Source organism: Rhea americana, unplaced genomic scaffold (assembly GCF_003343005.1).
Source record: "Rhea americana isolate MKP2758 unplaced genomic scaffold, rheAme1 scaffold_9, whole genome shotgun sequence".
Taxonomy (NCBI): domain Eukaryota; kingdom Metazoa; phylum Chordata; class Aves; order Rheiformes; family Rheidae; genus Rhea; species Rhea americana.
The window spans coordinates 8211060-8231577 of record NW_028187088.1 but is presented as its reverse complement, the minus strand read 5'-3'; the positions used below and the strand labels follow the sequence as shown (position 1 = coordinate 8231577).

The following is a 20518-nucleotide window of genomic DNA, read 5'->3' as shown; positions in this document are numbered from 1 at the left end:
TACAGTTATGAATAAGTATATGTGTACTCTTTCTTACAGAGAATAATACTCTTTCATTGGTAGGCTTATATATTACAGGGAATATTAGTGGCTGGACTGTAAAGCCTTGTCTCTCTGCACCATAAACAACTCTGTAGCCTTGATTGAAGGAGTAAAGACTTCCTCCTCCTTGCAAAATGATCATACTCTTAACTGTTTTTATAATTTCATGCTCAGATTTAGCTGTCCCACTCTGCTACCCCTGCAAGTGCTACCTTTGCTTTTAGAGTCATATTGCTAGAGCCATATACTTCGGTAACTATTTTTTCTGTGTGCGTTTTCCCTGTGCTTATGAGATACCTTCCAGACCACGGTATGACCCAGGGTGCTCAAGTGTGTTCAGCTATGATGTAGTCTGACTAATCCAGCCTTCATCTGCTCAATATGAAATATTTAGCTTTTAATACATGCTGAAGGAGTTTTTGAACTCTTCAAAACAGCACAGCATGGCTTACTCCACTATATGAAGCATTCCATTAAATTCTGCAAAATTCCCCTTTGTGTGAAAGACATGTAAAAATATTACAACTCCTATTATTTTTGCATGAGATGTTTGTGCCATGGCTAGAAGGGCTATTATAAATATATATTTTTTTGAATTAGCCTCTCTGTAGTTAGTGACAACTCACACTTATTTAAAAATGAGAGCAGCAATTACCTGCCTTCTACCTAAGTATTTTAGTGTGCCAGTCAACCTGGGATCCAGGCACTAAAAGATTAGGAGTAAAGAGAAAACTTTTGCTTAAATGCTGGGTAATTTTAGGGCTTTTCAGATCTCTGTTCTGCACTGCTCCAATCTCTACTGGCAGGGCACTAAAATAACAGGCAAAATATACAGGTGAAGAGCAAGTGAGGTTCTCTCTCTTACACTCTCCTTTTTGTGTCTCTCTCYATTTCCTCCTGTAGAGCCCAGGTGACTCTGCGTAAACCTGTTTCAGACCAGGAGGTGTGCCCTGTTCCTTTTTAGTGGCCCTCTATAGTCCTTTTACCTCTAAGGTCTAAAACTTCCAGAGGTTGTGTCTGGTTGTTGCATGGTATCTGCTGCTCTGTAGTGGAATTTACATGGCGTGGCTGTGGAAGTTTGAGGGGAGAGGGGACAAAATGCTCTCTTTCAGCGTGGAGCTTTGGCAGAGGAAAGACTCATAGGAGATAGAGCCCTTTGCAGGGGCCCATTTGTCTGATTGCGTTGGACTTCGCCTTCACTGCTGAAGAGATCTTGGTGGTGAAAGTGGAAGGCATATTCTGAGTTGGGTTGCTGGAAGAGCAGGCAACACCAAAATATGCTGGAAGGGGAATTTGGTAGAAGCCTTGAAGTGGGATTTTAAGGGGGGGGGGGAGAGATTTTTTGGTTAGTAAAGCCCTTAGGCAACTGCCTCTGCTCTCAGGTCTCTGYGAGGATATGCAGGACAAGGGAAGAAAGGACCTGATGTGCAGTGGCATTTGCGAGCTGAACCTAGAGGCAGTTATTTTTCTGTCCCTAGTCTATTCAATGAAGATTCAGCTTTCCAAAGAAACTTTCAAACCTAACACWCTCTAGCGCATTAAGGCAAATCAAAGGATTGGCTTTGGGCTCTCCTTTGAAGGGATGGGAATTAAATCTAGAAGCCTGGTAGAAATGTTGTTGTGCTCTGAATTTTCCATCTGGAGTACAGTTTGGATCCAGRAATGAAATTAGCAGTATGGGTCCCCGCCTTTGGATTTGAATCCTGACACTTTGTTGTGGTATGGTGACCAAGCCCTGGTGTAAGCCTTCTATATTTTCACTTGGACTCTSGCCACAAAACAGTCAGCAGTTATAAAGCATAAATCTGATTGTTTATGCTTTGTCAGAAATATGTACAATTCTTCTGGAAAAAAAAAAAAAAAAGCTGTATCTAGTCACGGTTTATTTAAAGCTTAGAGAGTATTTGCCATGTGGCTTAGGTGTGCAATTGCTCATAGCTTTTSAATGGCCTCTTGTGCCAATTCCCTGGCAGCAGCCTGATCTTCAAGTAGTTTCTTAATATGAGTGGTCTTGACCAATACACAGAGGTTACTGCAGAGATGCTGGTGGCAGAAGAGGCATTTTAACTGAAGAGCTGCCAGACCTGATCTTCCTTTCAATGTAAAGGTACTTGTTCCTCCTAACATAATGTTTTAATGTTTTTRATTGACAAAACTCCATTGCTGTTTTTTGGAGAGCTAAGAGGAAATGTCTCATCGAGTGCATTGAAGCTTTTACCGAGAAGTGTTCATCTCCAGTCACTGTAGCGCAGTTGCTCTCAAGCATCTGAGAGCATCCTCTGAACCGAAATGGTGTCTCGGGTGGTTCTGACTGAGCGACACGGTGGTTGCGAGGACCGCGGTCCTCACTCCTCTCTCCGCTCGTGGTAAGCTGGAGCCTGGCCTGCAGGCAGCTGAGACTTCTCAGCATGCGGAAAGTTTTTTGGCATTTCTTTTTCTAAAAAGGTGCAGTTACTAAAAACTGGCAGAGGACCGGCCCTTGGAGACGGAGGCAAGGACAGTCGTTTATTGGCAGCAGCTGGGATGGCAGTTTCTCAATAACCCTTGAACAACGTCTGTTTGTGCTGCACAAGGGCCTGTTTCTACTTTATGCCGACCGAAGAGCTTTCTTGATTGCAAGGTGCAAAGTTYTTTCTCTGTTGGATCCTTCAAAAACATATATAGCAAAGCTTTCGTAATGTTTAGCAGGTGCAGCCTTGGACAGCAAGGGTTGCTGTGCWGTAATCCTTTGGCAAAGGCTATGAAAAAGCGTAACTCAGTATAGCACAGAGCTAATTCTGCCTCCCGCCCTCTCTAAAGTCCCTTCTCGCCCCGCTGATGGGATCAGGTGTCTGAAGGGTGCGGAGCCGTCGCTGCCCCAGGTGTGAGGGCCACTGGTGGACTTGGGATTTGCCACTTGGTGCAGAACTTTTTTTTTTTTCTTTTCCCCCCCAGAAACTGGGGATAGCTTCCCTCTCATCACTACACTTATGTATGTGAAAGACAGCATTTTGCAGGCTGGGTTCAAAGTGGCCAATTAAAAAAAAAAAAAAAAAAAAAAAAAAAGTCCTTCAGATCCTTTTTGTGGCTCAGCACATCAAGGGACAACTCTGATCAGAAAGACAAATTACATCAGAAAACAGGGACTTTCTTTGAAACAGAAATGTGTATTGCCCAGTGTAACAGTGCTAAGAGCTGAAGTTTGTGTGAGACAAGTACAAAAAAACCCTTCCAAAGCAAAATCTAAAATCAGGCATGTCTGACTGCTTGAGCTCTGGGATGGGCATCTCTGTGCTCTGTTTGTGTCAATGTTGATTAGCCTTGAAAAAAGTCCAGGACAAATTAAGCTTCTTTCTTTTCTTGTACTGATTTGCCAGCCACACTTAAATACAGTGGCAGAAGGTGTTACCAGTGAAGTTATTCACACGCTACTRTCATATCAGCACAACTTTTGGAAACTACTGTTGACTTCCCGTAACAAAAAACCTGAAACTTGGCATCCTGATGAGTAAGGGGAGAGGGGATTAAATATCGGAGTGTGATGTGTAGAGTGAAGTGACTTAAAAAAAATCTGTCTGAATACAGTCCAACTTTAAAGATATCTGAACATACTGTAACTAAAAAAACCCTTGTTGTTCTCATACTAAAAAAGCCCCAGAGCAAAATTTACTGGAAAGTTCCCCTTCTCTTCCCACATTCTTGCACATAAACCTAACCAGTAATGCCATGGGGATTTTAGGATGATAAGATCTTTTTTTCTTTTCTTTTTGGAGATGAAAACAGGAAAAAGAAACCACGACTGTAATAAAGCAGATTGTGAGACAATTCTTATTACCTGTGCCCTGGTGAAATAGAGGACAATATCTGTATTAAGATTTTATCTATCTATCAGTCTATCTACACATATATAATTGCTCTGTGTGTGTGTTTTCACAACCAATCTGAGAATGCCATTGTGTTTTAACACAGAAATCTGTTACATTTGATCTTGCCCTTGCAAATGGGTAGAAAGAGCAAACATCAGAGGAGTTTGAGCTGGGTGCTTCATTCTGTGTTCGGTCCATGGAGGGAGTTAAACCTAGGACAGGAAATGGCTGTTGCACTGAGCACAAAGCCACCTAAACTTCGTGGCGGAGCTGCTGGCCTCTAAAGTGCCCTTTCTTCCTCAGCAGGTCACCGTGAGCCTGTAGGCAGCTGCCTCGGTTGGCTCCCAAGCCCGGAGCTGGGCTGGTGTGGTGCCGTTGGTGGAGGTGGCGCATGGGCCCTGCAGTGGTGACCACCCTTGCTCAGCAAGCCGGGCCTCCGTGAGAGACTTCCTCATGAGCCTCCAGGTCTTCTCCTTTCYTGCCTCAGACTTGTTTCTGGTGGGGCAGGTTGATTTCTGATTGCCAAATGGGCACCTAAGCCCCCCYAAACACATACTTGCTCCAGTAGGTCTGCTCGGAGTACACCCACTGCCTGCAGGATTAGGACTACTGCTGCCATTGGCTTGGATTGCGCCTGCTTGTRATGCAGCTGGTGGGAGAAAAGGTGAAGCTGGGCTTTCCTCAGCAGCCAAGTCATTAGTGTGTTTCTTCAAGTTGAGGTTTGGCTCCAGTCTTGTCCTCACYATGCATAGAAGATGCAAACTCGTRTTTCCTGCTTTGTAGGCAACAGRCTAATCTGAGAAGCCTTCTCCTTGRAGATATGGTCCGTTACGTGATGAAGAATGCAAAATTAATGGAGGCAGATTTAATACAGACATTTAGGCTATTGACTTCAGAGCAGGGGAAGAGTCTCACATTTTAGCCTGTCCTTGCTATACATATACATATACAATGTACATATACATATACATTGGTACATATACATATACCAATGTGTATATGAGTTAAAAGGAATTTAGGAGAGATTAAATTTTCAGAGCTCAGGACATATTTTTCATTCATGTGAGTGCCATCATTAATGTTTTCTGGGAACTGAGAGGTGGATGAAACCTTTCCGTTTCATACTGTCACATGCATTATGCATTTGCTATGCTCTAACCAGAAGGTTAAAAAACAATTTCAAAATAATGAAGCTTAAATTAAATTAACTTCAAATTATTGGTAAAATTGTTTTCTAGATTGGTGTGAATACTTCTTCGTTGGATAACAAGTATCTAAATATCCAAGTATACAAAATGAATACCAGACTTGAGTATTACAGTGCAATAAGGAAATAAACATTGCCCTTATTTTATATAAACAGGGCAGACCAAAGATTTTTGGGACGTGCTCTCTGTGTAACGCAAAGCAGTGGCTCGTGAGTGCGTGCTTGGAAAAACAGCTTGGCAACGTGAAAGTCGTGAGTGAATTCCTTGCATCTCCATTTCTGGAGAGAAAAAAGGCTTGAGACATAGACAACAACTTTCCTCCCTACATTTTTAAGTACAGGTTCAGTTTTACATCTGTTTCACAGTTTTCTGCTAATCAGTCCAGGCCTTTGGGTCAGGCTCCTTTAAGTGCTGTGCCTCCCTATCTATTTAGTAACATCCTTCTCCCCCCTCCAGCCCTAAACCCACATAACCTGAGCCAGGACCCTTTTTTTTTTTCTTTCTTTCTTTTTTTTATAGGAGAGTGACTGGATTATGACACAGTTTTAAGCAAAGCGGACTAACTCCTGCTTGTTTTCCCCTGTAGTGGGACAGCTTTGTTGATCTGTTGGCGTCTGGGAGCATAGCTATTTTAAGAAGCTGACAGCCTTGGTGCTGTATAATGTTACTTGGTAGGCAGATAGTCGGTATTTTAATCAAGGTCAGAAKGAAGAGATGATGGGCAAACTAAGTTGCTCGTGTTAGGTTTTTTTTGTTTTGGGTTTTTTTTTTTATTTTTGTTTATTTTTGTCTTTTCTCTTTATTTAGGCCTATGCAGTAACTCTTTTAGACAAACAATTGTCCTTTTAAAAAGGTTTGTTTAAATATTAAGCCTTTTCTGAGGGCAGCTATTTTATTTTGTGGCAGTAGCTGTTGTGTTTCCCTACGGTGCCTGTGTGCGGAGGACTAGACTGGGCAGCCGTGTCTGTAGCTCTGCGCTTAGCCTCTGTTGTTAACGAGCATCTGCTATTTGACTTCTTGCGCCGGGGTTTCCATGACTTCTGTGACTCCTTAGCTGTGTGATTGCTATAAACAGCCAAAATACCAGTGCGGGGAGCAAAACCAAAGCGCCTGTCCTGGCACGTCTGCCTSTCCCAGCCAGGCTCCGTTCCCGAGCTGTTAAATCTCTGCTGTTCACTGCCTGCTCCTACTGCGGAGGTGGTGGCTAGGTGTAGGGAAGCTCGGTGCCTTAATTCCCTTTGAAAGACAATTTTGGGAAGGACTTCTGGGGAGAGCTGTGCTGGCAGCCTGTCAGAGAGACTTGTTAAGGCTCTGTGGTTATGTGGTGGTTAACAAGGGCGGTCACCAGCTTTGGCTAACAGCTTTTAACCACAAGGGTTGGGAGTCCTGCGGCCGAAACTGAGACGTGACTCTGTGTCAGAAGTCAGATAAGCTTTTTCTGTTCTTCTGGACTTGAGACCTAAACAAATGCTCTGGCAGCCTGTTACCACAACAGCTGTAGGCAATTGCTTGTTTTGTTCCCTTTACATTAATATTTATGCAACTTTTAAATTCAAACAGCTCAAAAAATAGCTTGACACCTGGAGCAGAAAGCCACCGTCCTGCAGGTTTGAATATGAGCTGTTTTCAGGTCTCTCCGAAAGGAACAAGAAAATTATTATCCTAAAGCACAAATTCTAGTCTAAAAATTGTCRTTGGAAGTGTTTCTCTGTGTTTTCTGCAGAGGGCTGCTTTTCCAGAGAATTTGTGCTTGACGGAGTTCTCTGGGTCCTCCAAACTGCTGCCTTGGTTAGAACAGCTCCAGTAGAAGGGTAGTAGTGGAAACCTGCTGTCCAATTTACACCTAGAAACTGAAAGACCAGAGAGGTCTATGATATTGCAGATACATGCTTCGGGTCTGTAAGATAAACTTAACTCAAAGATGACTATGTAATGCCTTTACGTAGCATAAGACCAGGATTTTTTTTTTTTTTTTTTTTTTTTTGACCTGTGGTGTCTTTAAAAACGTTTTTGTTTTTCTGCAGAAGCTGGGGTAGCTGTTACGGGAAGATTGTTCATCTAAGTTATAAACATAGAGCTTATCTATTTGAGTCTTTGCCTATAAACACCCTATTAAGAGACAGAAATGATGAATGTAACTATTAGGCAACTTAGCAACATGGTTACAGTATTATACTAAAGAAAACCTCCTAGTTCTAGTTTGACATCAGTTATTTATTTTTTTTCCCCTGAGTTTCGCAGGCTCTGGAATGGGTTAAGCATGAACCAAGCTGTCTTTCGCAATAGGGAAACTCTGTGGCAGCATGCTGTTTGAAGTGCTTAGAATTTAATCTTGTTACTAATTTTGACAGGTATTTCCACAATGTCTGTCAATGTCTTCAACAGCTTTACACTAATACAGTCACTGAAGTCTTTATTTATCACATGAATTTACCCGTTGCCAGTATGGGGGGGGGGAAGGTGCTTCAAACAGGAATGTGTGTGTTCAAACAGGAATGTTTTGCTTTTTTTCCGTTCCCCCAGTACATTTGTGTATTTCTTCATTTTGTTCATACTTTTTTTTATCTCTGTTTGTTATGTTGTGTAGTCTTGTACAAATGGCTAGAAGCAGATCTTCATGGCAAGAGCTCAGATGCTACAAACAAAGCTGCAGGTAAACAGGGGTGTTCAGGACAAAATAATCACCAGACCTGCTGTGTCTCTCTATTTTCCATCCTCCAATTTCCCTCGAATCAAATTAAGGGTCAGATTTTAAAAATGCACCTTTCCATTCTTTTACTTAATTTGAATCAATATCTGGTAAATTTTATTCTTCTCCCTGAAGCTCTCTTGGCAGATGTGTTTCCCCTGCCCAAAGCAATGCCTCTAGCACTGTCRGATATATTGATGGATGTATGATATGCTGGATGTTGTGTGTGACTGATAAAGCCAAAGGACATCTTGTGTGAGGTYATATTAGAGGATACTTATCCCAGCTAGGCTTAGTTAGGTAGATTTGTAGATAGAGGATACCGGAAGGTCCATCTACACCAGTTCTGCTAGAGACTCATTCAGACTCGGTTCCTGAAACCTCACGGAAGCATATTTTAAATTTTGGATACAAATAACAACATCAGTCTACATACACACAAATAAAAAGCGTAACAGCCCAGATGTATTGACGGGGTGCACAGCCCATTATGAATTCCTACTTAAATCTGATCTGTCGAATCTTTTAAACATTGAAATGCAAGTGTTTCACTAGGTTAGTTAAACCCTGCCCACCGCCTCAGTCCTGTTCCCTACTCCACTCCCAAATCTCCCCCCCCCAAAAAAAAAAAAAAAAAAAAAAAAGACTTGTCTTGTCTTGCAGACCCAGGTTTCCTGCTGAATAAACTCTGATCTTAAAATTTGGGCAAGAAGACTGTTTTGTCTGCTTTGTGCCTGTCCTCCCCTTCATACCACTTGCCTCCTCCACTGTAAGATTATGGGGATGTGTGGTAGGAAATACTGCCACGGTTGAATAGTGACTCGTGACCCGCTGGTTCCTCTGTGCAGTGTTGAAGCACAGGAGGAGAGCAGGAGAGCCCAATTTCAGCACTACTCAGWGTCATCAGCTCTGGAAGCCGGCAAGGAGCAGCTTAGGTGCTCTCCAGCTGAGCATTATTTTTCCTGTTTTTGGKGTGTTTTCTCACTTGCACCTTGCAAACCGCTTACTGCTCCTGCGAGATCAGGCTGATACCTAGGAAGCCTCACAAAGTGCAGTCAGCAGTGGAATGACATAGCTGGATGTGCTGAAYGTTTTTAATTAGAAATAGCTATCAAAGAGGCTGTCACCATGATGTACAGTACTGTGCATATTCATGTTCCCAATGGATTCCTCTAAAGGAATAAAAGATATTTTTATTTCTGTGGTCACAAACATTCCTGTCAACGTTCCAGAACATGCAAAGGCCTCAGATAGTTCACATTCCCTGGACCAGAGGGTGTGGAGAAAGGACGCCTTTGCCTATTTAGTACATACGCCTTTGGAGYTCTGAGAGTTAAAATATATCTGTCCAAATCTTAGAATTTCTAAATTTTTACATATGGTCACTCACATGAAAGCAATCACGAGTGACAATCTCATAGCACTAGCTGCATTTCCAAAGTAATGTTAACCTTTACCCAAAAAAGAAAAGACATTTGTTTCCTAGTTTCAAGAGTTTTTTCTCCTTTGAAATGAAATTAGCAGAGTTTTGCTCGATCTACCATCCATTATTTCAACATTTGCTTTAAAATAGAAATTAAATTGCCCTTTAAAAATGAGTGCCTTTAAGGAAAGATGCAAGTTGTTTAAAAGTATCATGACGTAGGATATAGTATCCAATTGAAATGAAACTTGAATCTGACACATTTTACACTATTTTAAAAAAATGCTTTTTTTTTAATTCTAAAAGTTAAAGAAGTCTATTTGAAATTAAACTTTTAATTTACTTCTGAGTGGCAGCTTGTCCTGTGAGATATGCTGTTTACATGAATGAGTATCATGCATCAGATACGATGTTGTATGATACTGTCTGTATTTGTAGTGCTGTTTTTGCCCGTTAATGTTTTAGAATATGGATTCAATTCACGTTTGATACTTGCTTCATTTTTAATGTGCTTTGCTAATTCTATTCTGCAAGTTAGCAAGCAAGCACTTAAGAGTGTATAGTAAATTCAGTCAAAAGTCACTGTTTGCCTAAAATACGAACTAAACAAATTTTGTTTGTCACATGTGACTCAGTGGCTCACAGCCACCAGTGCTGAGAGCTGATAATATAAAGTACATTTCCAGTCTGGATGCCCTTCCTCATGTTTGCCAAGAAGGTTTTGCTTGCTGTGGGACTCTCTTCCAGCTGCTTGTCAGTGTGGATCTGGGTGTCACATGCCAAATCTCTCACCTCATTTCAATGGCAGTTGTGACGTTTTCTGGTAGTTTGGCTAACTGATGACATTTCACTCTGATATGCAGGTTGCCTTCTGTTATATCTTTGTATTGTTTCTTATCTGAATTGTGCAAGCTCTTTAAAAGCTTAYCATGCCTGGCTTTCCAGAGCAGCGTTGTGTGTGGGGTGCAATGCTCTGTGCTTTCAAACTAATCACTGACTGATTCACTCCAGTGTGGTTTCTTGGCTCTTCTCTTTTGTGCTATGATTATTGATAGAAAAAAATGTTTTTKTGTGTATGTGTGGCCTTTTTTTAAGACACTGTAGCAATAAAATGAAAATCCCGCAGAGACTCTGCAAAGGTAAGTTACTTGTGCCACTTACTTTCCTGGATCACGTGAAGTCCATGTTGTCACTTTAGTAAGACATTGTTACTGCTGTTTTTGGAGAAGCCAGATTTCTTAAAGCCAGGTTTATTTCATAAACAATGCTTTTTAGACATCTCTGACATCTAAATGACTGTACAAGTATTTGCAGTAGAATACAAACTACTAATCATGTCCAAAGGCTGATTGAAACCCTAAGTTTTTTCCTGATTAGCATGGCTTATTGGCAAATATGCCTTGTTTTTTTTCCRGTTGTTCAAGATTATGCTAGATATTTTCTCTATCGGATTGATGGAGGGTGATTATTAGGGAAAAGGAGATAACAGGCAATCAAAAAAATCATTTGAATATTCCTAGTGATGTAATACTAAATCTGATTTGGAAACAGAAGTGGAAGGTACAGCTGTATCTGGTGGAGTTAGTAAGTGGGCCACCTACTTCCTATGAAGAAGCCTTCCAGGATTGATCCACCTGTTTTTATGAGCAGTCCCAAAGTGTTTCTGGAGCCTGGCAATGCTGCTTTGGTGTCAGAGGACTGCTTAAATGCAAGATAGCATCTGGTCCCACGCAGACGTTAACTCTTCCTTTCTCCCTCTTCACCTCCATCRCAAACTGAGACTATCCAAAAGGGAGCCTACAAAGCTCCTTGCAAAGGGGGTCTGCTCTCTGCCCCAGGATGGCACGTGGATTTTGTGTAAAACTCCCGTTGGGTGGAATAAGCCAAGGCAGGGTGTTCTTCCCATCCTTGCCTCTCCCCTGCTTGCACAAGTCCTGTGCTTACAGCATTGCTGTTGATGGGCCCCCGGCCTGGTGGGAGGGTGGCCATGCTCCCTTCACCAACAACGTGATACTGGTGTGAGCACCCAGCAAGGTGGCAGCAACCTTTTGCTTCTGCTGGGAACCTGGAGAGGCTTTTCCTGTGCTCCATGCTTCCACATCTGACCTGTCTTTTTTTTTCTTTCCTTTTTTCTCCCTTTTCCCCTCTTTATCCTTATTTCCCTCTCTGCTCCCCTTTGCACCTCTTTACCCTTTTTTCCCTTTTTTTTCTTGAGTCTGCATCAGTTTTCATCTGTGCAAGGAGTGCCCAAGGGAAATGGAAAACACTATGCACAAGTCTTAGGAACCTACAAGTAAATAAAGGCCTATGTTCATTTCTCTTACCTATGAATTGCTTTGCAGGCCTTGGATACAAGGTGCTTTGGAAATCTTGTGCTCAGGAACAGATGCTGGCACATATCAGTAGTYAATTACTGTCAGACAAAACCTCTCAGATGAGCACCTCTATATTCCATTGCTTCTAGCAAAGCAGCAGTGTTGGGACTAAGACAGCTCTGCCAGTGATAAAGAAACGTCATGTGCAGCCTTAAACCCTGTAGCAGTAGGAAGCAGTGCTGGGATGTCTGTGTGAGCGGGGAGCTGAGAAGGCCATGCAACTAAAGCAGCCTCTTTTGGGCTATCTTTGCAACTTGTGTGCTTTTGCTCTTTTTTCCCCTCCCACATGCTTTCAAGGCTGTCTTGAAAAACCATGGCTTTCAGTCAAAAGTGTTCAGTTCACTCTGCTCTCTTTAAGTCTTTTATGTGTAAAGAGTCAGTTACTCGCTATGGTGGAGGAGATGCAAAGCTGACTGCCTGGAGGTGTGAAGCACTGATAGCTCATGCTTTCTTTAAGTTAATAAGGCTTTGGGAACAGGCTCCCTCTGCCCTTACTTCCTAAAAATGAGGCGTAAAGCCTCCAGACTGAATTGATATCATATGATCTGTCTTTTGAACGACATGGAAATGCCAGTCCCGTGGCCCAAAGAAGTGGCAAAGTCAGGCAGTGGCAAAGCAGCGGACTTAGCTAAATGTACTTTTTCTGGATTTCCCCACTCTCCTCCCACCCCCAGACTACCTCTCATAAAAACCCAGACARTTTCACAAAACCCAGACAGTTGTCAGCTGAAATTCTGATGGGAGAAACCACAAGYCTGATTTCTACTAAGGGGAGGTTGCAGCAATTCTGTTTTTCATTTTTTCTGAAGAATAAGGGGATGACAACATGATCTTCGTTTGACAGGGATAGCCCAATACTGGCTAGCTTGCTGCACTATTCGAGCAAAATACAAATATAAGATGAAACTGCAGTTAAGGGAAAATGAATCACTTGAAAAAATGTAGCTGTGTTAAGGATCCGTTGATATATGTGTGTGTGTGTGTGTGTATAAATATATATATGTATTTCCCCCCTCCGGTCCAATCCTGCATACCAGTATAGGATTTAACTCTGGTTCCTATACTGTTTCCACAAAATCTCTTTTAGAGAATGAGCTGAGAAAAGCGATTTTGGAAGTGAATCTTTAATCAGAAAAATGTATCTGTTTCTTAGTTTCATGACTCTCTTCTAAACAGAGAAATGCGGCTACATAAAACTTTGTATTTTGCTAAAAATTTTTAACACATTGGTCTCTGATGCCTACAAGTGAGCACAAGAACTAGAAYAAGTAAATGACATCATTAATATGTWTTGCTACTAGGACTCCTATTTACAGCTATGCCCCACTACTAGATGATTAATCGATTCAGCTGTTGACTGTCATCTCTATGGCCTATTTATCAAGCAAAAGGTGTTTTTACAACACCTGTGTAATGCAGATAGGAAAATTGTCCCCCTGAAGAAGGGCTGGACCTGTGAGCTGTAGTGGTGTTAGTGTTGCTAAACCTCACAGGCTGAGCAGTTAGTTCAGTCAGGTTACTGCAATGACATTTTTCAGTGACAGAAAGATGAACTCTCGCAGGAAAATGGACTGGCTTTCTCTTAGCTACGGAGAACTTAAGGAAGTCTTCTAGATGCTCTTTGAAGTTGTAGTAGAAGCAACCAAACAAATTTACTATCAAATATCTGCATTTCTGCTAGTTCTCAGGTCTAAGGTGAAGATACATGAAGGTGCAATTAAGAAATAACCTCCTGCCTGTTTACTCGATCATGTAAGTGCATTAGTTACTGTGTGATGCTCAGAACTAAGAAGGTTGCCGAGTATGTTTAAGTGCCTWCCTGGAGAGAGCATGTCTGCTGGCTTTGCTGGTTGAGATTTTTATCTTGTAGAACTTGATACCTCAACAAAGAACTTACAGGCAAAAGTAAGAGCTTCTACTGCTGTGCTCTATGACGAAGTAATATTCCCAGAGTAATATTTTCTGCACTGCAGTCAGCTTAGTAACAGAGCAGGAAAAGGACCCTCATCCTGTACTCTGGCCTGCCATGGAAGCTAGTGCCAGCGCTTGTCCAAGTGGAAAAATACAGTGAGCTGATCAGCTAAACCATGGGATGCCTTTGAGTTTGATCCAGTTTAGCTGATACCTCCAGTTTTTGTTGCCCTTTCTATGATGCATATGCTTTTGCTGGATTTGGGGGTTGCCTCAAGCAGAAGCAGGCTGGATTTCCCTGCCAGAGCTCCTTACATTTTAACATTTGTATTTTGTCCTGCCCCAGGAAATACGCCTGTAGCAATCATCACCTTGGACTTTTTTCCTCTCAGGTACAAAATATCATTGTAAAGTCTTGTTTGCTTTCTCCTTGCCCTCCGTGAATATCCACCAAAATTAAACAAAACGTACGCAGTGCTGGAAAAAACAATGCAGCAAAAATACTAGGTAGGTAACTGAGCATGTGTCTGGTAAAAATGAGCGTGTGTCTAAACAGTGTGTTAAAAATAAGCTATTGCATAAAAGCACCTGTATCCTTAAAATCCCAAATACGTCTTGGAAGAAAAAGGTTTTAAACTTCTTCTTCAAACGTGTTTGCTATTGGGGCAGCATCCCTCCGCCCGGCGCGGTGGCTTTCGGGGCAGGGGAAGCGCGGCGCTGCCGCCGCATGGGAGGGAGCGACGGCGTGAGCCTCCGTTTCCTCCTCCCGGCCAAGCGGGCGGCCGGCACGGGTGGCGAGGTCGGAGCGAGAAATTCCCGACCTTTGCGTCTTGCTCCTCCACCCGTTCCTGCTGTGCTGGTGCCGCAATTAGGGCATCCCCATCCGCGGGGTCGGGGAAGGCGCCCGCCTTTTCTGGAGGCGAGGAGGAGAGCACTCACCCTGCTCTCTAAACTGAAGACTTTTTAAAGAGTTTCTGTGCATTTGTTTTTTCTGGTGCACGTCCTTTCCTCCCCGAAATGTGAAAAAAAATAAAAATAAAATCCCTGCAGCGAGGAACTTTAAAGCAGTATCTCAGATAGCAAAGGGTTCCTGAAGCTTTGCCGGGAGCGAAGCATTGCAACTCTGTTTTCCTTTTTTACTGTGTTTTCCTCTCAGGCAGCTGCAGACCTCGGCTCTACAAGGCAAGGACTGAGAAGCATTGCTCTAAGCAGCAGTTTGTGCGGTCATTTCCTTAGATTAATGCTGATTCATAGCTTTCCTGTATAAAGAAGATTGTATTTTAGCTCACAGTGAGCCAGATGACTGTGTTGACTGTGCTTCCCAAGGAGCAAAGGGCGCGTGCCAAATGGCCCTGGCCTCAGAAAGCATCGCGTAACTCCTGAACTCTGATTTTGCAACATCATTTAGGAAGCTGTTAGCTGTGCAAATGTTGTATTGTGACATGCAACTCAGCAAGCAGAGATTACATTTCCAYGGTCCGCTTTGCCTTCAGAGAAGGGCAAAGTGACATTAGTAAACTCATAGTTTTTATTTTTCTTGCAGGAATGGTGGGTTGCCTTTACAGCTTGCCAAACAGTTGAATTTTTTTCATGCAAAATAACCTCTGGTTTAAAAAATTTGAAATCTTGGTTTTATTTTTAGGTATAAAGAGAAATCAAAATATYTCTATTTTAAAGAAAAGAGATCAAATTCTATTTCATAGCTTTTTATTCTTTTTTTATTTAAGTATCTAAGCAACACTGAGAAGTCTCAAAGCAAGCCTTTGAGTGCCAAGTAAGTTTTGTTGAAAACATTTGCCAGTTAAGGATTTCATCCTGTTCTCCTCTCCTAGGTGAGAAAGGAACAGAACAGGAGATGATAATTCAAGACCCAAATGTGGTTTTAAAGTAAGAAGACTGGAATTAGTAAGCTAATATCTTAATCAAGAATCAAGGTTGGAAAAAAGTATAATGTATGGTAGTGTAGTTAATAGATTTTAAGACCTTCTTATTTTGATTGCTATACTCATACTGTAGACTTTCCAACAGTGGAAACTCTGTTAACAATATGACCTTGAGATACACTATTTGTATGCTGATAACTGGATGCCTTTCTGCTTGAAGTCTTATTTCARTCTTTCTCTTTGCACTTTCTGGCATCTTTATGCGTGGCAAAAGTCTGTCCTTGAAATTTGTCATGGAAGAAATACATGTTTAATGCAGGACTTGTGATATAAAAAACATTTATAGTGAAGCCGTGAATAATTTGTAATGGCTGAGAGGTGCTCATACCTTTTATGACCTTCAGACAATTTCTTGGGCGCTTTAGGGAGAGAGCTCTTTCAATGTTTAAGTAAAGCTATCTCTAGGTATTCAAACTGTAGGGAAAGGTAGAGATTCAGATGACTCCAGGGTCTTTTCCCATAAACTCAAGCATTAATTTTTCTCTTACCAAAATATTTCCATGCGGTAAATACTAAGTTGGAAGCTGTGCTGCAACTGTGGTAAGATTTTTGTGGGAAGGAGGGAAAGATTTGAGTGAACGTGCATCTTTGACGTTTCTCCTTCGAAAGCGTCGGGAGTAAAAAGGCACTTGGGATTTCGCGTAGCCATTCGCTAGTGGAACAAAACTGTGCAGTTCGGCTCCCGCTGCAGCATCGCTGCTGCGACAAGTCACCGCTTCTTCCTTTCTTGCAGGAGAGAACTTTGACCAGAGTCCCTTGAGAAGAACTTTCAAGTCCAAAGTTTTGGCTCACTACCCGCAGAACATAGAGTGGAACCCCTTCGATCAGGATGCCGTCAACATGGTAGGTGGGGAAATCCTCCTGTTTCCTGGCAGTTTCCACTCCAGAACGGTTCCTGGGTTGTTTACCACCATGCTCGGTGGTTTAATTCTGTTGGGACTAAGGGCACCCGCTAGGCGTGCCAGCTGAAACGGCACGGAGGAAGAGGTATYGTAAATACACAGAAATACTTCTGGGCAAAACAAAGGTTAGATACTGGACTTCTCTCATTAGCTCTAATTAAATCTAGTGTGTGGTGAAACGAGTCTCCGTGGCTGGGTGAGAAGGAGGGGTAGTCACCTTGCATACACATCAGCAGATTTAAAGGAGATTTACTGAGGAATTTTTAAGACACTAGTAGCCATGAGAAATTTCTGAGGATTAAAGTTCTTGTTGCTACCTATGAAGAGAGAGAGGGGGATTTTGACCAAAAGCTGGAACTCACCTAAACAGCAGCTTTTGTGGGGTGCTCGTTTTTAATGGCATCTCTGCACTGATGCATGCATTTTCTGTACATCTCTTCCCTGTCAGCAAAGTTTGAGATAAGTTTGTTGTGTGGGTGAAGTCCCATGAATAGGGCAATAGGAGAGAAGAGAATTTCTGCAGTTTTATGTGTGTGCAGGAGAATTAAAAGACCAAGGTTCCACTGGAAATTTTCCCAAAGAGCTGATATTCAAGGGTGTTTYCAAAAATCACAAAGTCCTTGTTAAGAACATATGCTGACAAGAACAACTAATTACTGTCATATGAGATAAGCTTCCCGGTACAGAAAATGCTCTTTGTTTTATAATTGTGCCATCCTGCATCTGTCATTATGTTTTAAAAGTAAGTAGATGGAGTAATAACATTAAAGCGGTATTACCAATGCCAGCTGTTTTTGAAACTATGTATTGGATCTAACTCAGAATTGGACAATTAGGGAACTCCTTTTCCCCAGTCTAGTTTAGACTTGTCACRTCTGAGGAGAGTAGGATTAAATAGTAGCTATTTCAAAATAGAACTAGCCTGAGCATTTGTGGAAATATTAATTCCAGGTAATCCCTTGACCTTCACCCTTTTGCAGAGATAAGGAGCTAAGGAGTGGTTGCCATTGGCCTCACTTCCTTCACTACCACATTAAATAGCTATTGTAAATGCAGTCCGAATTACATTTAGTTCATATTTTCAAACTGTTCTCTGCAGTTGTGAAGGTCTAGAAATCTCCAAATATGATCTCAATTTTAACTGTTTTTTGATGTGTGTGCTAAACTGTGCCAAAAATTCAGTGTGAAAACGCAAGCTGGTAGTAGCAGTGACACGGGAGTTGATACTGTGGTATGGCAGTCATGCCTAGAAAGGCAGAGATGCCCCCGATGCCAGTATTAGTCCCCCTGCCCACCGATGGCTGGAGATTTTGCTCTCTCTGCTTCCAAGTGTGCACCGATGGAGATGGTGTAATACTAGAGCAAGTCTCCACGTTTCTTTGGATAAACAGAAGGCACGAAGGAATCAGAGCAAAGCCGAGAGACACAGCTAAGGTGGTAAACTCAGCTACTTAGGCAGCTCCTGCCATTTAGTTAGTGGAGAGGCAGGTTTGGGATTTTTCTGCATCGGCAATGTGAGAAGAGGAGAAGTGAATGAGGGTGGGCAGCAGGAATACAGCAGCAAGCATCAACAGCTAGAATTGCTGCGTTGGTTGTACGTCACGTTACCGTTGAAAATGTCTAGTATTCAGTAAATGTGATCATATTATCATACAAAAATAGAATATTGAAAACCAACAGGAGACCTATTAAAACAAAATAATTGGTCTGAACTGCACTCAGACGAAGTCATGTAGCTGAAGAACACGTCTTTCATTTGCAATGTATTTGGGAAAAAACAGCATTTGCTAACAGCAGCAGCACTTAATAGTCTTTTAAATTATCTTTTGGGAAACTTTTTTTATTGTTTTGATCCAAAGAATCATTTAAAGTAATTCCCACCTCCCACAGAATACCCACAGAATACCCTGAGGCAATTACTGGCCTTTCTGATCTCTCCTTGCTGTATTAGTTCTGCCTACAGTTCTGCCCATGTGCTTTCGGTGAGTTTTCCGGAAGCAATTTCCCTCGGAGAAGAAAATGCATAAATCCTTGAAGGGTTAACTTGTGGGAGTTCTGGCTTTGCTAGATGCCTAAGGAATTTCAATTGCCTTTTGAAACCATTCTATCACTTAAAAAAAATACCTGTGAGTCCTGAGAAATCACTCTGCCTACCAGTCATGTTTTATCTCCCTTTCAAAATAGTATAGAGTTCTATTTTATAGGGAAATACTTTCTTTTTTTCCACTGCTTCCACCAATGTGATTATCCCTGCCTGATGTCTCATGCTATTTTCTGCGGCCATTCTGTGACAGTCATGTGATATACCAAATTGAAGTTCTCGTTACAAAGGAAAGTGAAATTTTTAAGAAATAACTCCTGTTTTAGTCCTCTAGTTCAGCAAGGTGCATAAACATTTGCATATATTTCTGGAGTCCGAGGCAATATTGCATGTTCAAAAAGATCATGTACCCAAATAAAAGAATTAAAGGATACTTGGTGTCATTTTAGAAGAGCAGATTTTAATACAAACTGAAGCATCTCTCTCCACCCTCTCACCCAAGGCACAGTTTAGATGTAGAATTTGCTGATGCAGCATGTTTCAAGCATGGAAAAATACGCATGGATTAAAATGGGAAGTAGAGGGTCTAGTGAAGAGTAGGGGATTCTGGTGGTGCTTTGATCCAGAGGGAACCTTTGGCTGAGGAACATCTGAAACTGATGGTGACCCTGTTTCTGCACTGAGAAAGGGGCATCTTCTGCTCTTTGCTTCTAGAAACAGGATGCTGAGCTGTCTGTATCTTCTTCCCTTGCCTTGTGCAACTGCTTTGGCTTTGACAAACCCTTGTTGATCATGGGCCCTACTTCAAGTAGAATTTAATCCCACTTTTTTCCTGCTGATAGAGATTCTTAAATATTCYGGTGGATAAGTGCTCTGAAAAAGAAGACGGTGTGCTTTGTCCAGTCATCTCRGATCATTTTGTGTTTCTACACTGATGCAATAAAGATGATTGACTGTTTTCTCACTAGCCAGCTAGTCCGCTAGCTTTAGCAGCGCGCAGAGCCTTCAGTCCCACTAGTGCATCCCAGGCTGCTTTTCTCCAACGCTCACCTGGAACATACGTAGCAAGCACAGATGAGGTGGAAAGTGATTGATATTCCAGACACTGAGATGAAAGTTTTTATTCATTAAGTCTACTACAATTTTGAAGCTTTGTGTGTTGCTTGAGAATGAACATTGACCCTTTCCTTTCAGTTTCCGTATGAAGCTTGCTGCCTGAGTGACTCTTGGTCATTCTCCCCTTCCTGTCCTGGCTTGTTTTTCTCTCTGCCTTTCCTCTGTCCTGTTCTAGGTCTAATAGCGACRGCAGTCTTTTCGTCACGTCACGTCACATCGACAGAAACTTAAAATGTTCAAATTCAGCATATATTAGGCTATGGCTGCAAATTAATAGATGGGTGTTCTTGTGTGTGTGTGGAATGAGTAGACAAGGAAGGAGGGAATARTTTTTAAGGCTTGGAGGAGATCTGATACAGCCTTCTGAAACTGTCTCAGTTGGTCTGAACTTCCTTGATGCTTATCTGCTSTTGATTATTCCGGTGCGTATAATTTGCTTTTCCAGGTATTTGTCTGTAAAACCAAGAAGGTATCATCTCTGACTGATAGTGTTGCAGTTAAAACCTATGATTTCAGACTGATCAGATTTGTTAAGGCACTATCAAAARCTCACATTCTAGAAATAAAGTTTTATTAAATAAGTCTGCCAAAAAGGAGGTGGAGAGATACTTATCATACGGAATAAATTTAAATGAAGTGTGAAACAAGGATTTTCTATTTCTGCTTTGTTGGACAATTTCAACATAGCCTTAACCATGGCAATGCTGTTAATGCCTCAATAATAAAAACTATAAACCTTTTGAATGAAAATGTGGCTGCTGTTCAAAAATGGCTCAAGCTGCAATTTCATGGCTTGTGTCAGCAAAGCCCGTCAATTGAATTAAATCCTTCTATCAGCTACTGGCCACTTATTGCCCTGTCCATTAACTTCTAGAGCAACAGGTAAGAGCCTAGATAAATTAGAGGCCTGCTAGTATGTTGTGAATTTTAGAGTCTGAATCACAAAAGCTGAGTATTTTTGTGTGCTGTTTAAATGAATGAGACAGAGCCTATTTGCTAGTGAAAATAATTTTATACAGCTCT

The 20518-nt window shown here is 41.8% G+C and overlaps 1 protein-coding gene across 1 annotated transcript in view; it reads left to right on the top strand.

Moving 5' to 3' along the window:
• The first annotated feature begins 7355 nt into the window (after window positions 1-7355).
• DENND5B (DENN domain containing 5B) overlaps window positions 7356-20518 on the top strand; it is a 67698-nt gene continuing 54535 nt past the window's right edge. The window contains 3 exon segments of the mRNA XM_085324193.1: window positions 7356-7389; window positions 7392-7748; window positions 16170-16279. Of these exon segments, the coding sequence (XP_085180319.1) occupies window positions 7356-7389; window positions 7392-7748; window positions 16170-16279 (501 nt within the window).